General features: G+C 39.7%; 1 protein-coding gene across 1 annotated transcript in view; it reads right to left on the reverse strand.

The window, feature by feature from the left end:
- The window catches only part of PDXK (pyridoxal (pyridoxine, vitamin B6) kinase), a gene marked incomplete at its 5' end in the record, with an annotated part of 29,659 nt that extends 17,459 nt beyond the window's left edge, over positions 1-12,200 (reverse strand). Inside the window, 4 exons of the mRNA XM_017733099.1 lie at positions 894-940; positions 2,663-2,746; positions 5,716-5,820; positions 12,095-12,200. Coding sequence (XP_017588588.1) covers positions 894-940; positions 2,663-2,746; positions 5,716-5,820; positions 12,095-12,200 — 342 coding nt within the window. The remainder of the gene's footprint in view (positions 1-893; positions 941-2,662; positions 2,747-5,715; positions 5,821-12,094) is intronic.
- Positions 12,201-17,697: the final 5,497 nt, after the last annotated feature.

Consider the following 17,697-nt stretch of genomic DNA (forward strand, 5'->3'; position numbering starts at 1 on the left):
GGAGCCTGGCAGGAGATCCTTGGGCACATACTGGGGAGAAAAAACAGTGTCAAAAGTTGTCAGCAGCATCTGAGATGTGGGACTGCAACTCTCCTTCCCTCATCCACCACCCCTGCTGCCACCGAGTGACCTGACAGCTCCAAGCTCTGCAACTGCAGTGCCAGAGCATCCTCCAGCTGGGGACACTGTAACCAACAGCCCTTTCTTCCCTGGAGGTGATGGGAAGCACCATTTCTAAGCAGATGGACCTAAACTGGCAGCATTAAAAGGAAGTGATGCCTGGGTGAAGAACTTTCAAGTTCTCTCTCACCAAGCTGACACAGCAGCATGAAGAAACACAGCGTCCCAACTGACTCATGTCCTTACCTCCAAACCAAACTATTTTGTTCAAAAATTTTTCATCAAAAATGGTTTTTTGTCAGAGTGCAGCCTGATATTGGTACACAGAACCTGTCTGTCACTGACCACAGCCCAGTGCCCAACAGCTGTCAGATCCCACATGAAATAAGCCTCATTTAGGTTCCAGGGCTGTGTCAATTCCCAGGATGACTGACAATGGCAGCCAGGCTACCAGCCAAAACACAGCTCTTGACAGAGAGGACTCCAGTGAGACAAGGATGGGGAGCAGGGGGATATTTTCCTGTGGACAGGGTCTGTATTCCCTCTGTTGTCTCAGGAGAGAAATAATCCCAAGGCTGTGCAGTTGTCATTCTTTCCTGATACCAAGCTCATTCAAATACAAGAAAATTAAGTACAAATTTACTTGATGTGGGATCTAAAGCCACACTTAGGTAAAGTACCTTAGTTTTGTGGTTTAACAACTAATAAATCTTTATACATCTTTATGTAACAAACATTCACTACACAGAGAATCGAAACAGAGGAGTACTAACCATAGAGCCTTCTCCATTCCACTTGTCACCCATCACTGGATCACACACTGTAAAAGAAAAAATTTAGGTTTAGAAATAGGGTACAGTTATAAAGACCCTGAAGGGAGGGGAAAATTTTAGAAAACAGGTACATTTAGGCTATGGAACAGTACTGAGCACCTCAAAGCTTACACACTCCCACAGCTCTTGTAGCACACTGAACTTTGGTGGCTGCCAATTCTGAAAGAGTAGGTCATGTGTCTTAAAAAGTTGTCTGGAATGGTAGTATGTCAGGGAGAAACATGGGAGAAGCTAACAGCTCTGAAAAGTGTTCTATTTTTACTTCAGTGTAAAAAAATACGTGCCAAATGTATACACCAAAATGCTGTGTGTATATTAAAAAAAGGAACTATTATAATGAAACAATAAGAAAATTCATGCCAAAGTACATAGAGTCATACTTGGTGTAATGATATTAACACATGTTTGGCACAGGTTCTGGATCACCAGCAGTATTAACAACACATTCCAAGTGTCCTCAGTGAGGATGGAAACAGCCTACCATTGCACTTCAAAAAGGAACATTGTTCATTGTATTAAAAGATCTTTAAGCAAGATCAAAAAGAAATACATATCCAAAGATAACAAATCAATGTCCAATCAGTATTTCAGGAAGTTTCTATGAGTAAAAAGAGGGCAATTTGTTTTACATTTTCAAAATATTTTCTTTACGTTCTAATCTATTTATTAAATATACAGGATCTTAGAAGCCTCGCTGTGATCTCACCACCTGACCACTTTCTTCCTGTTCTACACAGTGAGATGTCTCTTTCAACTGAGTCTTTAGCTTTCACACAATGCTCTGGAGAACCTGACAACAGAACAGTGTTAATAAAGGCTAAAAAGCAACAGAACCCAGACAAGATTTCTCTGCTGTATTTTCCTAAATGAGACCTATGCTTTGTTAATTTTAAGGCAGGTATCACTGCTCAGTACAGCAGCCTGCAAATCCTGCCAATCATTCTAGATGCTTCCTGACCACACTGTTCACTGAGCTTAAAGATGACAGCTCAAACCATCATTCTTACCTTTTAATCCCACTAAATCCTCACTGACTTTGCCCTGTCACTCTGAATGCTTTTGCTCATTCAAGCCAATGCTGGTTATGTTCAAAATTCCTGAAACACTTGGGAGAGGAAGGAAGGGAAGAGAACAAATCTTTTCTCACAGGTTGAAGTCTGATATGATGTTAGTGACAACAGCTGCTGGAGCCTTTTGCTCCCTGGGTAGTCTTAGGGAATATTAGAAAACACCAGAGCTTAAAAAGCCCTGGAGTTTAAGGTAAATCACAGAATTTATGAGGCACAGTTGGACATTTCTGGGATGTTACATGGAACTATGGCAGGGCAACATGGGAGAGTCTGTCCTGCTTTGGCTGACTTGGAAATCAGGGAGAGGCTTCAGCTATCAGCACACACAGCCTCTCAGCTTTCAGCAGCAGCAGCTGGCTGGGATTTTTATCTTCTCCTGGATACAGACAACCAGTCCTCAAGGCACACTCTCCTCTGGATGGCATAATGCAACAAACACACTGAAAAGCAGCAAATCAGAAAGATAAAAACCCAACTCCCTCAACACCTAAAGCTGAAATAAACATCACTGGAAGCCCAGCTGGCTCCAGCCAGACCAGAAATGCTGCATAACATCAGACCAGTGTATTCATCCTAAGATGTGAAAAAGATGAGCATACCCAGTGAGGAAGCAGAAAGGATTATAATGCACATCCTTACCATACACGAGGTCAGAATTCTGTTGTTTCAGCTCCTGGACAATATCCACCACCATTGCCAGAAACGATGTGTCTCTTGTATACCCTTTGGGAAAATAAAAAAGACACCTTTGAAGTCTATTCTCATGAACATTTTTTCTGCTTTTAGTTTTGGATAGGAATGCTGCATACTTCTCATCCTTTGGATAAAAGTATTTTTAGAACAAAGGCATTTCAGTAGTTGACTCAGGAATAATAGGTTGGAAGACAAATTCAGACGGTGCTTGCACAACTACAAGTATAACCTTAAAAATCCATTTACTAAGAATGTTGTATATGAAAGACTCATATAACTTCAAAATGCCTGAACATAAATAAACAAAGGTCAGGCTAGAAGGAAAAAACATTCCTTTTGATAAAAACAGTATTTTGATCAATACTATTTTTCATGCAGTAAACATTTTAAATTCCATATACTTTCTTCACACTCTGGCTTGAAGCAACTTTTTATTATTATTAATGTTCATGCTGATAAGAGTCCAACACATTAATGCAACAGAGATTTAACCTTGACTATTTTAGAGCAATATCCAAAATACCAAAACAGTTCCTATCTTTTAGGCTGAGCAGTGAAATAAGCTGGAAATATTTTACTGTATTTTGAGGCCCCAATCACAATGCTAGCATCACAATATTCTTATTTAACCATTAATTTTTAGATTTTATAGATGCTTCTTAATTTATATATTTATGTATAACTTTAGTTACAACATTCATTAATTATCAATTTGATTTTAATTTATTGTAGTTCATTTCTTGGGGATGGTGCTGTGCAGGGTTGGGAGCTGGACTTGATGATCCTTGTGGGTCCCTTCCAACTCAGGATATTTTGTAATTCTGTGATTTAATACTATTATTTTTAGCAAGGTAGCATCTTTCAATGTCCTTGGAAATGTCCATTCTAATAAAATATTTTAAAGTACACCTAAAAAGTAGATTTTGGAGTTGTTTTTTTTTTTAACTTGCAAAATTGATTAGTTCTTAGGTGCTGCAGAGAAATGGAAAAGATTTTTTGCCAAAATGCTGGTTTTTATCCATGAAACGCTGATAATCAGTCAAAAGAGTCAAGCAAAGATTTTGTTTTTTAAATGACCTGTGATGGCAGACTGGCTGGAAAATAAGGCTGAGTTTGATCAACAGCATTGACAGAGGTGTTTAAAACAGTTACACTGAACTGGAATTTATCTCTTACCTTGACTGTCTTACTGTAAATGAAACAAATACATCAAGATCTACAAATAACAGTCACAAAAAGTTCATGGAGTGTTACTTTGTATAATTGGCCTAAAGACAGTAATTTTAATCTCAGCTGAGATATCTACAGTCATCAGACAATTAACAGTCAAATCCCACCTTTTGATAAATTGTTTTTCAGTGTTTAAATACTCATATCCAGGTTGTTTGAGGTACAAAGTAGTTGTGCACTATAGTGAAGGGCTATTTGAAGAGAAATATCTGACTTTTGGTCCTGAATGAAAGATACTGAATTTTAAGTTCAGCCACAGTGCAGCTGAAGACTAAAATACAGAAAGTGTTATTAGATGTTCAGAAATCACTGCTCTTTCTACCCATGCCTTTTTTTGTCCATACTGAAAATGGCTACAGCAAATAAGATTTTAAAAGAAACGTGAACAACACACAAATACCCTATTTTAAAAGATATATTAATAAATATTCCCTTTTTCTCCAAAATTCCTTTTTGCTGAAGATTTCTATTTTCCTTCTACCATTTTTGATCTCTTATATCCATTTTGCCAGTGATAGGAAAGGTGTAGAGGTCTTTTCCAAGAGTTGGAAGGGAAATAAAAAAGTAACATTTCAGCTAAAAGAATACTCAAATATTAGTTATAATTTTTGCACACTAACATCTCCCGAAAATTCCTACAATACAGTGTGCTTTTCCTGGATATGTCCTCTTTGTGAGTTCCTTCCAGGAAAGAAAAGGTGTTTGTCTATTTCTCAATAACAAAGAACCCACTTATGCCAAAATTAATTTCTTAATGTTAGTTAAATCTATTTGCTGTTCAGTCTTCTTTATTTTGGAGATATTCCTTGAAAAAACGCTGACAATAACTCTTTGGGCATGCCACACCCTCCAAGCCAGAATGACTGCTTTGGGGTTATAATCCAAGCACTTGAAATTTCCAATTTTTCCTGTGTAGAAAGAACTTTCCTACATGTGGGAGCCATGAAATCAATCAAATCTGGTGATGTATTTCTGCCTACCTTTAAAAAGTCCCTGTTCACTGCTGTAAGAAATTGATACTGTTATCCAAACCAGAGGCACACCAGAGGTGAAATCTGATCAGTAACCTACTTTTGAGAAGCAGGAATTGGGTGAGAAGCAATTTTTAATAAAAACTTCTTGCAGAATCTCTCGTTTCTATAAAGTATTCTACAAGAAGTTCTCCTTGCTTGTATTTATGCACACTTTGCACCCTGTGCAAGCAAAGGAAAACACTGCAGGACTGTATTCACTCAGATGACCTACACAGTAAAAAGAGCAAAAAATCAAGATATATGACAGAGTCAAAACCAAAACCCAACTCTATTCATACTTTGCCCAGTGTACAAAGCACTAAGCCTTAAAGATCAAGTAAAAAAATCAAGGACAGACAACTTTTCATAAAATCATGCTGCAGTACCACAGGGTGCTAGTACTGCAGACTTAGGAGAAAGGGTTAAACTCATGTCTTCCTAATAAATTTAAAAATAATATTCTGATATTCCTCATCCATTGTTCCAGTAGAGGCACTCCCAAAATATTAAGTGTGCCTGTACATGACTGGCCTGTACAAACCTGTAAATTATACAAGGGAATCAATTTACCTACCCAGTTACAACCTCCAGGCTGGAGAACTCTGGCTGTTACAAATTTAACAGCACGAGCCAGTTCAGACTACAATACACAGGTGAAATTTTAACTGGTTGGTTTGCAGCAGTGAGAGATATGTTTTACATCCCTTTACTTGTGTTTACATCTCCTGGGAACTCCAGGGAACAAGCTCTTCTCACCTGTGAGCACATAATCGTACCGGTTGACCTTGTTCAGCTTAAGTCCTTCGTAAAGTTCATGAAGCTCATCTGAATTCAACACCTGACCCTTCCAGTGGGCATAGCCTGCAAAGCAAACACCAGGTCATTTTTCAAGAGATGAATTTTCTATTTCAGATCACACACATGATACACGTGGAGGGACCACATCAAACATCAGCACCAGGAAGCATCGCCACGTCCTCTCCTGCGAAATGCTGCTGCTGAATGAAAGCTGCTGTCAGCAGAACAGTTAATGTGCCCAACTTCTCCTTAGCACCTCTGCCTCCCAAAGGAACTGGAGTGACTACACTGCAGTCTGAGAGTGTCCATTTACCAGCAAATCAAGCTGAGCACACACAGGCTCCTGCAAGATTTCCCATGGAGCTTTTGCAACTATCCCTTTCCTGTGTGGAGGAGGAAAAACGTATGTTTTCGACTTTAGTGGAGGAGGGTGTCAGTATAATCTACTTTTGTTATTTTGTACTAGATATTAAAAAAAGGAAATACTGGCAGTTAGATGACAATCCTAACAGGCTTATAGATCTGTTTGGACACAGGCCTGCACCCATCAGATACAGCACTCGCTGGGACCTGCATGTCACACACAGACTGACCACAGCAGAACACTGCCATGGATGCTCTTTAAACATACAGTGTCATCTGACAGACTTTCTTCCAAAAACAGCACAGCTTTAGTGCTGAGGATCCTGGAGGAGGAAATGAGTAGCAGAAAGACACTACAGACAGATAAACAATATCCATATACTCTCATCCTTGAATGATCTCTAAGAATTGCAAGCAAATATACTCAGCTGGGAGAAGCAGATGGAAGGGGAAGTTACTTGGGATAAACTCAACTGATTTCAGCCAACAGTGGACCAAGGTCCATGGCAGCCAATTCCAAGGAAAAAAATGTATCTCCCTTAACAGAATCTAAACATTTGTTGAAAAATGTAAATGCACCTTGCACCTTGTCATCAAAGCCTGCCCCATCTAGATGGCACCAATCACTCCCTTGTATGTAAGGATGGCGCTTCCTCCAGGATATTAGATTAGGCATTCACAATTTAACTCTTCCAATCTCCATAAATTCACTGTTTGTTAAAGAGCTTATCTTTTTATTAACTGGAATCAGGAAAAGGGAAAGCTTAATGAGGTATCTTCTTCTATACCTCCCCTGTGTAAAGACAATGGTATTTTGTTTAACTTCTGCTCTTGCAGTTAGAAAATTCAGTGATGAAAACTGTTGGCTTTGATTATCACTCTAAACTGACTTATTAGAGTGGCTGCCAAAAGGTGCCTAGAGCCTGGGATAAGCACATTTTTCAGTTTTCCTTCTTACGAATGCAAATACACCCACAGCATGGTGAGCAGATGGATCATTTTGCTCTCCTCAGCTCACAAAGGCCAAGCCTCTAAAACACGACTCGCTGCCAGCTGGCTGGGGGCCTGACTCACATCAGCCACCATGACTCCCTCCCAGGAAAATGCTTTTCACAAAGTCCCTGTGAAGAAAGGGTCGAAGTGAGGGATTTCTGTAGTTTCATTGCAGCCCCCATCAGCACAGGCCCAGCCCCAAGGGTATGCAGAACCTCTGACTGCACCTGAATCCATTATTTGGTTTAACACAAATGCAGATGTTTATTCTGTCACATCTGGAGCATCACAGAGAAATAATCTGCCCTCTCCTCTTCCCCAGTCTCTGCAGCACTGCAAAGCCAGAACAGGGACAAGGACACAACAGATTCCTTCCACGGTGGCCATCAAGGAGACTGGGTGCACTTTTCACTCAGAATCAAGGCAAAAATCCTGACATTTATCTTACACAGGGCCATAAAAATAATTATGATAGATTGCCAAGAAACAACAACAGACAACCTGGATACTTTCAGGAGCCATTCCTACACAGACCCTGTAAATTCACTATTTAAGCAAAAGTTCACCTTCCCATGTCAAGCTGTCTTAAATGGTCAATGCACTGTAACAATGTTACACTGATCCTCCACTGAGGGAGAGAGATAAATACGAAAACTCAACATTAGGCAGCAGCCCAGCTTAGCTCAGGAATTGGTGTCACCCACATGGGGTAGGGACACTGTCTGAGCTCTGTAACAATGACTTCCACACTGAGGACCTTTTTTATCACCTGGTAATGTGTAATATAACCTAAAGCCTAACTACATGACAGCCAGAGTCAAAAAGCCTTAGGGAAGCTCTCAGGGAAGCCATGGCTATTGAGACATAAGAAAAAAAAAGGGAATGCCTTCACTGGAGCTGCAGAGAACTGTGATGTCAGTAGGAACTGAATTATGTTCATGTAAGAATCAAACCAAATCAAAACTGGCAGCAAGATGGGAACCCCCCTATGCTCTTTCCCCAGGGTAATTTCATGTAACATGACAAACAAGGGGAAAATCCCGTGACCCTGCATTTATCCTACTTTCCTGGTGGAATATAACACCAAAAAGCAGACGCACAGAAGAAAAAGCCAGTCACTCATGTCAAAAAGGGCTTCACTAACTGGAAGATGGATACCTTGGGGTCCCAGGAAGCAGGACTATCTTGAAAGGGGAAAGACAAAAAGGAAGAAAGCTGAGTCTTCCTTGTTTTGGGTACAAAACCACCAAATGATTCCCCTCAGTGCTGGTCTGAGAGAGCAGAGAGAACACTGCAAATCATGACACAGCTCTCCAAAACACCATTTGGTTCAGACTGACTGCATTAGTCCCCCAAATCTGTAATAATTTTAAACACACAGATGAACATAAATGCTTAAACAACCTTATGCCCCTTCTGCTTATCTATGTTATGGTCTTTTATTGAAATTAGATGTTACCTATTTGCTTTTAGCAGATAAGGCAATGAAAAGTAAGTAAGACATGATGCCCCACGTCACTAAAATGATGAACATATTTACCAGTCTCCAAGGAAATGTCTTCATTCAACTGTATGAAAATTAAAAAAAAAATTAAAAAAAAAACCAAGAGAGGCAGCTAATACTGCACCCAAGATGAATTTACATGCTTTTCTTTCTTGCCTTCCTCTGCTTTTTTTTCCCTCCTTTGGAATGTATTTAATTACTTTTAAAAACAAGGAAGGAAGAAAATGGAAGTAGCAGTCACATCAGAAGGGGAAAAAAAACCCCAGCTGATCAAAAACAACAAGCAAACAGCAAAACAAAACAAGCTACCATTTAGGTATAGCATGTAAGATTCCTTTGTTTTCCAACCCAGAACATTCTGTTCTGAGGTTTGAGTTCCTCCTGTGGTGCTCCCTGCAAAACTATTCCAAGTGGCTTCAGTAACCAAGAATTTCACACAGGAAAAAGGAAGAAAGTTCTAGTGTTTAAGGCCCATGATGTACAGGCAATCTGGGCCCAGCTGTGTCACAAAATTCACATTGCAAACTCCAGCAGACAACCTGCTCTCAACACATGACTCATCTGTAGCTACCAGGAGGCCTTCAATAAAACCAGAAACTCAGTACCAAATTCCCCACTGGATTTTTTACAGCTGGTCACAGTGTGGAAGTGAAATGCTCCCAGTGTCAGGCAAGAGTGGAGAGCTTTTCTTTCTGCCCTGCACCTGCAGGGGTGAGTGACTGCACATGGGCAGGCAGACTGTGCAGAATCACACCAAGACATAATTGTAATTTCTCATGTATTAAACCTACCAGCCAACCCAACCACCTACTACCCACCCACGAAGTGGAAGCCAAAAGTGCTCAAGAATAAAAAGAAAAGTAACAGAAAAAAACCCAGGTTATTTGTTCTGGAGCTGTTTCAAAGGTAGGATTTGGATGGCAGAGTAAGCACATTATTGCTTAAAATAAACCTACCAATGAGAAACAAAACTGGACATCACTGAAGAATTAAAAATGCACCCCCAAAAAAATCAATTAGACAATTAAAAATAAATCTAGATTTTTCTTTTTGCACATCAGATGAGGAGAAGCTTCTGCAAACAGTATATTCATATAGGATAAAGAGCACAGTCTTTGCAGGCTGCATGACAGCTTCTTTTATTTGTATGTGAAGCATGATGCCACTCAAGTGTGAGTCACTCTAATCACTAAAGTTCCTCACGAAGCAACATGACAAACTGTTCTCCCAGGGGCACTGATTCAAAGCCCATTTTCTGAATTTCAGGATTATCAGAGACTAAAGAAAGCTGAATTTTCTGAGCAGGAGTCAGCAGAAAGAGGCCTGTGGTATCTTACTAATTTATAGACAGGGCAAAAAAAGAGCAATAATGATTCACCAGTCTGTTAGTCATAAATTCTCTCTGCATTTCATTCGCTGCTAATTCCAAACTCAAAAACAGGGAAAAAAGGAAAGAAGGAAAGAAAGAATACCACGTCCAAAACCCCACACATTCTTCTACCTGTGCTCCCCTGGCATTCTTTCAGAAACTAAAGTTCACAGCTAGATTTTGAAGGAGGAGTCTGTCCTCCAGCTTTAATGATGATGACAGAAATGGTTCTTGTAAAATTTTGTTTTTATAGGAAAATCAAGTTCCCTTCACCCATTCACCCAGCACACAATGCCTGTGTATTGCAGGACAGTGCCAGACACAAGCTCTGCTTCCCTAAACCATGAGGTTGTGTGGCAAACTTTGGGATTTTTTAACAGATTTAGTAAAAAAACCCCAAAATTATAGGAAAAAAACCTGCAAAATGTGATTCCTAAACATCAGGAATAGTTCCAGTATTTTAAAGACTTGTGATATTTGAGCTATTTTTGGGTTTGGGATGCTCATTTTGGTCTTCCTGTGGGAGGAGGAACCACTAATTTGTTGTTCCTTCCACTGTCTGCCAAACCTTGAATGAAACACTGGTAACCTTTCCTTGGCTGTGATACTATTAAAAACAAATTTAAAATCTTCTTTCTTTTTTGTTTTAAGAACCTGGTCACCCTACTAGTAATGTAATTTTCCCACCTTCAGACACATTCAGTTTATGGTCAATAAAACCTCTATTAAGCTCTTTCAACACCCTATAAAGCTGATTTACTCTTGAAACAGAAAGCCAACAAACAACACATACTCATGCATTTCAAGCACTGAGTAATGTGACATGAGAAAATTGCTTAATTTCTGGAAGATTACAACAGTTTTACCCAGCTATTGAAACCAAACAACAGAAAATCCCAAACTCCAAAACTAAGTACATTCTTTAAATAAACAGAAGTCACATCGAAGTATCTTTGAAAAACACAAGAGAACCTTTGTACTGTGCCAAAGGGTACAAGCAAAATAAGCAGATTTCTGCCTAAGCCAGGAAAGGCCTTGTTCCCTTGTTTAATTATTACCTTTTGTGCCTTTCCTCAACAAGCAGAGGTAGCTTTCAAGCTACCTTTGAAACATTAATTTCTTCTTCCCAAGGTGGCACTAAATTCCTTCTATGATAGGCATCTTACAACCTTTTGAAAGCTGCATGAAGTTCAACAGAGTAAGAGACTGATCTCTGTTCCAAAAATTAGTAGTTTACTAATAGAGCTGTACCTGTAGATACTAGAAAAATACCTCAACTTTTGCCTTCTTTTTTCTCTGTCAGAAGCAACTTTTGCTCTTTTCCAAGATGTTAAAGTCAGAATTTGCTCCCAGATTATTTTCTGAAGACACCTGTAGATTTTCTCTATCTGGAGTAACTCTCCTCTCAAACAACCTGCCACCACCAAGACAGCAGATGTGTCTCCAGTGATCCAAAAATAGCAAGTCACTTGGAGCTCCTTTATGGATGAAAGGTATTGCTAAAATAAATATAAATTTCAGCTTTCTTTTAAGAAATAAAGTCCTCTAGCACTGTGAGTATTAGGAAGTCTGAATGCCTTAGGTGACTGCATTGCATTCAGGCTTAGAGCTTCAATAAAAATACACCCAAATGTATTAACACCCTTCTTCCCACCAAGATGAAATTTTGGGATACTTGAGAGCCATCTGGCTGGACACATAGAGAGGAAACATTGGGTCTACCTCAGTATTCTTTTGATGTTTGGGTTGGTAATGGGACTATGACTCTCACAGGGCATAACTCACTGAAAACATCTGAAGACTCCCTTAGGAGTCTGGCTGTGTAAATGGCTGTATTTGTGTTATTTCACTATCTGAGTTAATTAGATTACTGCCTAACAAAAGAAAGTCATTCTGAAAGGCAGAAGAGGACATTACTACATCCATTGTATCAATGCCCTACTCCCATATCCAGGCTTCTGAGAGACTTGAATCAAAACATGAACATTACATTTCCATCCTGTATCGTGAAAATGTGAGTGAAAAGATGAAACCAATGTCCTCTCCACTGTCATGGGTGAGTGCTGAGTGAGTTCAGTGACTGTGGAGTAGTATCTGTAAAATTTTACCTGTGTGGTTTGAAAACTGGACAGAGTTCACCGTATCAACTTCAAATCCCAAAACCTGTAACAGAACACAGGAACATTTCTTTACTAACACAGCTTCGTTAATACGTTACCCATATCCCAAAACACAGGGAAGAACTCCTTGCTTCCCAGTGCATACTTCAAAATCTTGGGAGCTGAGTCAACAAACATGCAACATAAACAAACAGCCCAGTGCTCTACTACAGCAATGAACGGGGAACAAAAGTGCCGCTGGCAACAGCACCAGAAAAACAGCTCCGGATCCTCAGGCTGGAGCTCATCTGGGGATAAGGACACAGAGGCTGGTCCAGCAGCAGGCACTGAAACCTTCAAGAAAGCCTTGGCTGGCCTTTCTTGGCAAGAAAAGAAGTACAAGGTACTAAATTAATGCACAATATGGAGGGATGATGCTGTTGGCATTCCAGAAAAACGATTTTTCTAAAAGAAGGACAGAAGGATCTTAAAAGGGATCAATATTACAAGCCCTACTTGGATGTCACAATCAGTTTCTTTACAACTAAAAGAGAACAGAAAGAAATCACAGAGAATTAATTTGGGGTATGATTGGGCAATAAAGGGGAGAAAAAAACACAGAATAAAAAGAGCCTAAAGCATGCTCCAAAAGCCACCTGCTACATTGCATTACCAGCAATCCAAACACTGAAATATCCAATAATTTGCTAGTGCAATCAACATATATTCTTGTGCCCAAAAATATATAAATACTATCAAAATGAGAGCATCCAAGCAGGAGACAACTAATGAGGATTTTTAACCTGACAATACCTGTTTAATACACACAGGCATTGGTAGTCAAGCCATTTTTAGACATTTTTATGTATCACACAAGGAATTCTAATGCAAAAGTGACATTAACAGTCTGACGCCGAGTCTTTGTTTCCACATCCAGCTTGCTGTGGGTAAGAAATCTCCTCAAAAGAAGAGCTGCTATGTATGGCTCAGTGAGTCATACTGGGAGATAACAGGAATGATGCACCACTGTGTATGATCCTCTTTCAGGCAATTTGCTGGGAGGGGGGAGTGAGGGAACAAAGCTTTTCCAGTCACGTTTTCCAGCGAGACTCACGCCTCTCCCTTTTTTGTCGTGAAGGCAACTCCTTCGCATAGATTAAAAACCTTTTGGGTGTCTGGTGCCAGACATTAGGCTTTCCCTGTGCCTGTACTTTCCCTCTGATAAGCCCTTTATTCCAATACCTGGCTACAAGATGGAGCTACGTGCTGTGACAGGTCGTTCCTTCTGCCTGCAGGCACTACACTTCTGTTGTTTCACAGCTCACATCCACACAGATCTTCATAGAATAAATCTCTTTTTTCAATATTTAGTAAAGGTTTCTGTTCCTTCCTCACCAGAAAGCAAAGTAATTTCGCATCAGTGGTACACAGAATGGTGGGTTAGTTACCTCAACCTGACCAGGTTCAAATTAAGCTCAGCACGTACACTCGCCCCAGGTTCTTATTTCACCTTGGTGGATTTTATTTTAAAGACCCAGGAACTGAACAGTTGAGAACATGACAACACTGCTATGACCTTAACCTTCATGTCTGGACATGCTCTTCAAGGAAATGAATGGGAATATAGCCTCTAACCAGACTGTCACCCCAAAGTGAATTCCCCTCCCTGCAATGAACAGACCTAAGTTGTTACTTCCTTAAAGTATCTTGGCAACAATTGTGAATTAATCCATTTCTCTGCAACATTCAGATCACGTCTCTCCAACTACTTAACCCCTGAGACTACAGAACACACTTACTGTGATTTACTGACTAATCAGGTTTACTCTCAGTGCTTTAGGGAAGGAGAGCACGCACAGCTGCTGCAGGGAAGGCAGCTCTACAACGCAGGGCAGCACTGTCCCAGATGATGACCACCAAAAAGAGCAGCCCTTCTTTAGTGTCCTCCCCACCATTAGTTATCATTTGATTTCTCAACCAGGTTTTCCATAGAATTAGGGATTTTTGGTTTGTTTTGGCCAGTTAATCTGCTTCAACCAAAAGATGGAAAAGTACAAGGGAAGCCAACTCTCTTGGAGACAGCCAGGTTAACTTCGCTGGACACTGGGTAAAACAGTAAATAAAATGCTTTGGAGAGTGGATGAAAAACCACAGACAGCTCAAATTCTGCAAGGGACCTTGGTATTCTGACTTTTTTCATCAAAACAAGCTAAAAAAAGCCTTTCAAGGTCTCCATAACAATCATTTACTGCTGTTAGTCTAGTCTGTCACAGTTTCTAAATTTGCTCTAAAGTTTTGTTTTGAATTAACATGTATGACTGAAGTCTAACACACCTAATTTTGAAACCTGATTCAACCCTCAAAATAACGGTTACTCCAATGCATTTCCTTTTATAAAGGTTAGTAGTAGAATAATCAAAAAGAATGCTAAAGTCATGTTAAACCAGGTTGTGTACATTTCCAAGGCAAACTGCATTGAAAAGTCCCATGGAATTTAGTCACCAGAAGACGACCTGAAAACAGGACTCAGGTCCAAAAAGCAGCTTTTCACAGCAGTCTCGTCTTCTAGGGCTACAGAAAAAACTGTGTCTCTATTTTGGTTTGCATAGTTCATTTTAATAATCTGATCATTTATGGCAGATAAGGAAGTGGTGTTTCCTTCCTCCAACCAACAGTTAAAAACCAGTGTTAGTGACTGTCATCCTTCACATCTAAAGGATGCCAGAGGCAGTTTCTGAGGCACTGAATGATGGACACTTTTCTTGCTTACAAGGGGAGCTGTGTTCAAAAGAAGTCTTGTTAAACCTTTTTGATACATATTCATACTTTCAATTTCTTGGGCAAAGCCAACTAAAAGCACTGATTTTGAGAGGTTTTTTTTTAATTCATTAAGAATTTCTACTCAAACCAGAGGTTAAATAAATCTTAAGTGAAAGTTAACTAATCAGAAATACATTATTTTTGTATGTACAGACCTAGAAAACTGCGATCAGAGCAAATGAATTGAATCAGTAAACCATACCAAAAAAGAGACTCAATCTCTCCCATTTGCACACAAAAGTAGCAACTATGACCTGAAAATATGTATTTAGTAGAATATCAACAATTTTTCTACTGTCATAAACCAGCAAGAATCAACCTTTTCTTCAGAAAACTATCAGAAAGTAAAAATTCAAAACAGGACTAAACTCAGCATATAAAATTTCTTGCTTGTGTACACACATTTGTGTTCCTTGTACCTCTGTGTAAATAAACTGAGGGACTCACCCCACTTGGATTTTGCCTGTGGCAGAACAAGAGCCTTCAGATCATATTTGATCAGCATCAGGACTGAGCGTACTAAGAAATGCACTTCAATGTTTAATTTTTGCTTCTCTATACCAGCTTTACTCCATACCTCTGCTACCTCCCCTGCCCCTCACAGCAAGGGTCCTGTGGTGATATTGCTGCCCCTGGTTTTAGAAATGTAGGTGACATCAGACACTGCAAGTGTCCAAGGGCTCCAGCTGCCAGGGACACACATCCCCTACACTGCCACCATCCTCTGATTTGGATCATCTGCTGTCCTACAGACCCTCCAGAAGAGAACAATTCCAAGTTTTCATGCTCTGCTGTCATGCTGTGTAAGCATCATTTGCCCACAGAACTGGAAATCTTGGGCAAATCTAAACCCAGAGTCAGTTTGGGTAAGGATGATAAGCGCTCTTCAAAGGAAAAAGATGACTGAGTCCATCCTAAATCTCTCAGCCCACAGTCTAAGCACATGTCAAATGTTGTTCATCTTAAGACCCAAACCATAGTTGCCTGGATCACATCATTCAGTGATATTTGCAATTGAAATCTCAGAGGAAAATGGGCAAATTTAATATATTTTCTAAGTATCTTCAAGCAAAGGAGGCAGAACTGTTACACTTCTAAAATTAAATCACGAAACATTAAAACTGGAGGAGTTCTGTGTTTGGAAGGCACAGCTGGCAGATCTGAGAGACACATTTCAGAAAAATATTTGCAAGATTAAATCCAAGTATGCACACCAGAGCAGAATGCATTAGAAGAAACAGCCAGCATGAAGCACATTATGCATGACACCAACTTCAGCCGAGTTCTTCATCACAGGTAATCGAAGGAAAGGGACAAATGTCAATTCAGTTCTTCCTCCAAGAGCTCTCCCAGCCTTGCAAATAGAAAGTGGGACCTGGGCAGGGACGTGGTCTAGAGAACCATCCAAATGCACCTCTTCAAAACAGCAAATATTCAAGGGAAAAATCAGCACACAAGAAAGGAGGAGACTTCAAAATACATGGACAACCTCTAAAGGTGTTGGCTCTTTTGGAAAAGAGGATGGACAGCCTAGTTTTCCTAAAAGCAGAGAAGTAATTTAAACTTATATCCAGCCATGAAGCCACAAATAAAAAGTCAAGAAATGGGTCTCCAACAGGACTAAAATTTTACAAGAGACACCAGTTGTTTCACTGGTAGAGCAACCTAAAGGTCTAGACAGACAGAAAATGTCTTGAGTTGGGTAAGTTACATAAACAGCTGGATCTCAGTTAGGGTTCACCTCTAACCATGCAATCCTTTGGACTGTGCTACTGCATTAATTAAACCTTTGTTTAAAATTTACAGTCTTCCCCTTCCTTCCAGAAAACATTTCAACCACGCATACACTGAAACATGTTACTTCTTCACCACAACAAACCAGTGCCTAAAATTGTTAGAAATCAAATATTAAAATCATACATTCCAGAGGAGAGCCTCAGTTGTTACGTAAAGGTGAGGTCGAAAAACAAGAAAACCATTTCACAGTATGGAAAATTGTGAGTGTAGCAACAGAGAAATGAGCAGGAAGATTTTGAAGCAAATGCAACATCTGAAATTCTGTTTTAATGATTGCCAACCTTTATGTTTATATTTGTGTAATCTACATAATGTACCAATGGTCTGGAGACAAATAAAAGTACTCATTTCTACCTCCTAATCCTATTTGGTATCTGATTATTAACACCTCTAGAGTCAGAAAACTGTTAACTTCAAAGATCAGCTCTGCCTCAGAGTAAATATTAATATAAATTCTCATTTAATAATTTTATTTACTCTCAGAAATGTGAAAAGCTGTTACTGAACTGCTTCTGTTTAAAATTTGTATTGCAGCTTTACTATGCTCCTTCAAGAGAAAGAAGTATATTTTCAAAAGTGTCACACACTTTGTAGTACTCAAGAAATTCTCCTTTTTTTGTTGTTTGTATGCAGTCTGGGGAGGAAAAAAGAAGGTGGGTTTTTTTAAAAAGAAGTGTCTTACATCTTCTAAGTGTGTGAGAACAACTGTCACTTGAATTACACAAGCTTCTGAACTGAACTAAGTTTTAGTGGTTTCCAGGGTACTAAACATTAGAAACAACAACAACAAAAAAATCCCAATTTCCAATGCATGATATGTACATATTCAGAGAAAGGGGGCTCAGAGGGGGCTGAGATGCTGTGGGATTGCCATCCTTGGAGGTTTTCAAGACCCAAGGAGGGCGAAACCCCTGAGCAGCCTGGGCTGAACTTAGTGCTGCCCAAGCTTTGAGCCAGAGGCTCCTGAGGTCCCTTCCAGCCTGGGTCATTCCATC

This window comes from Corvus brachyrhynchos, unplaced genomic scaffold (genome assembly GCF_000691975.1).
Source record: "Corvus brachyrhynchos isolate BGI_N302 unplaced genomic scaffold, ASM69197v1 scaffold32, whole genome shotgun sequence".
Lineage (NCBI taxonomy): Eukaryota > Metazoa > Chordata > Aves > Passeriformes > Corvidae > Corvus > Corvus brachyrhynchos.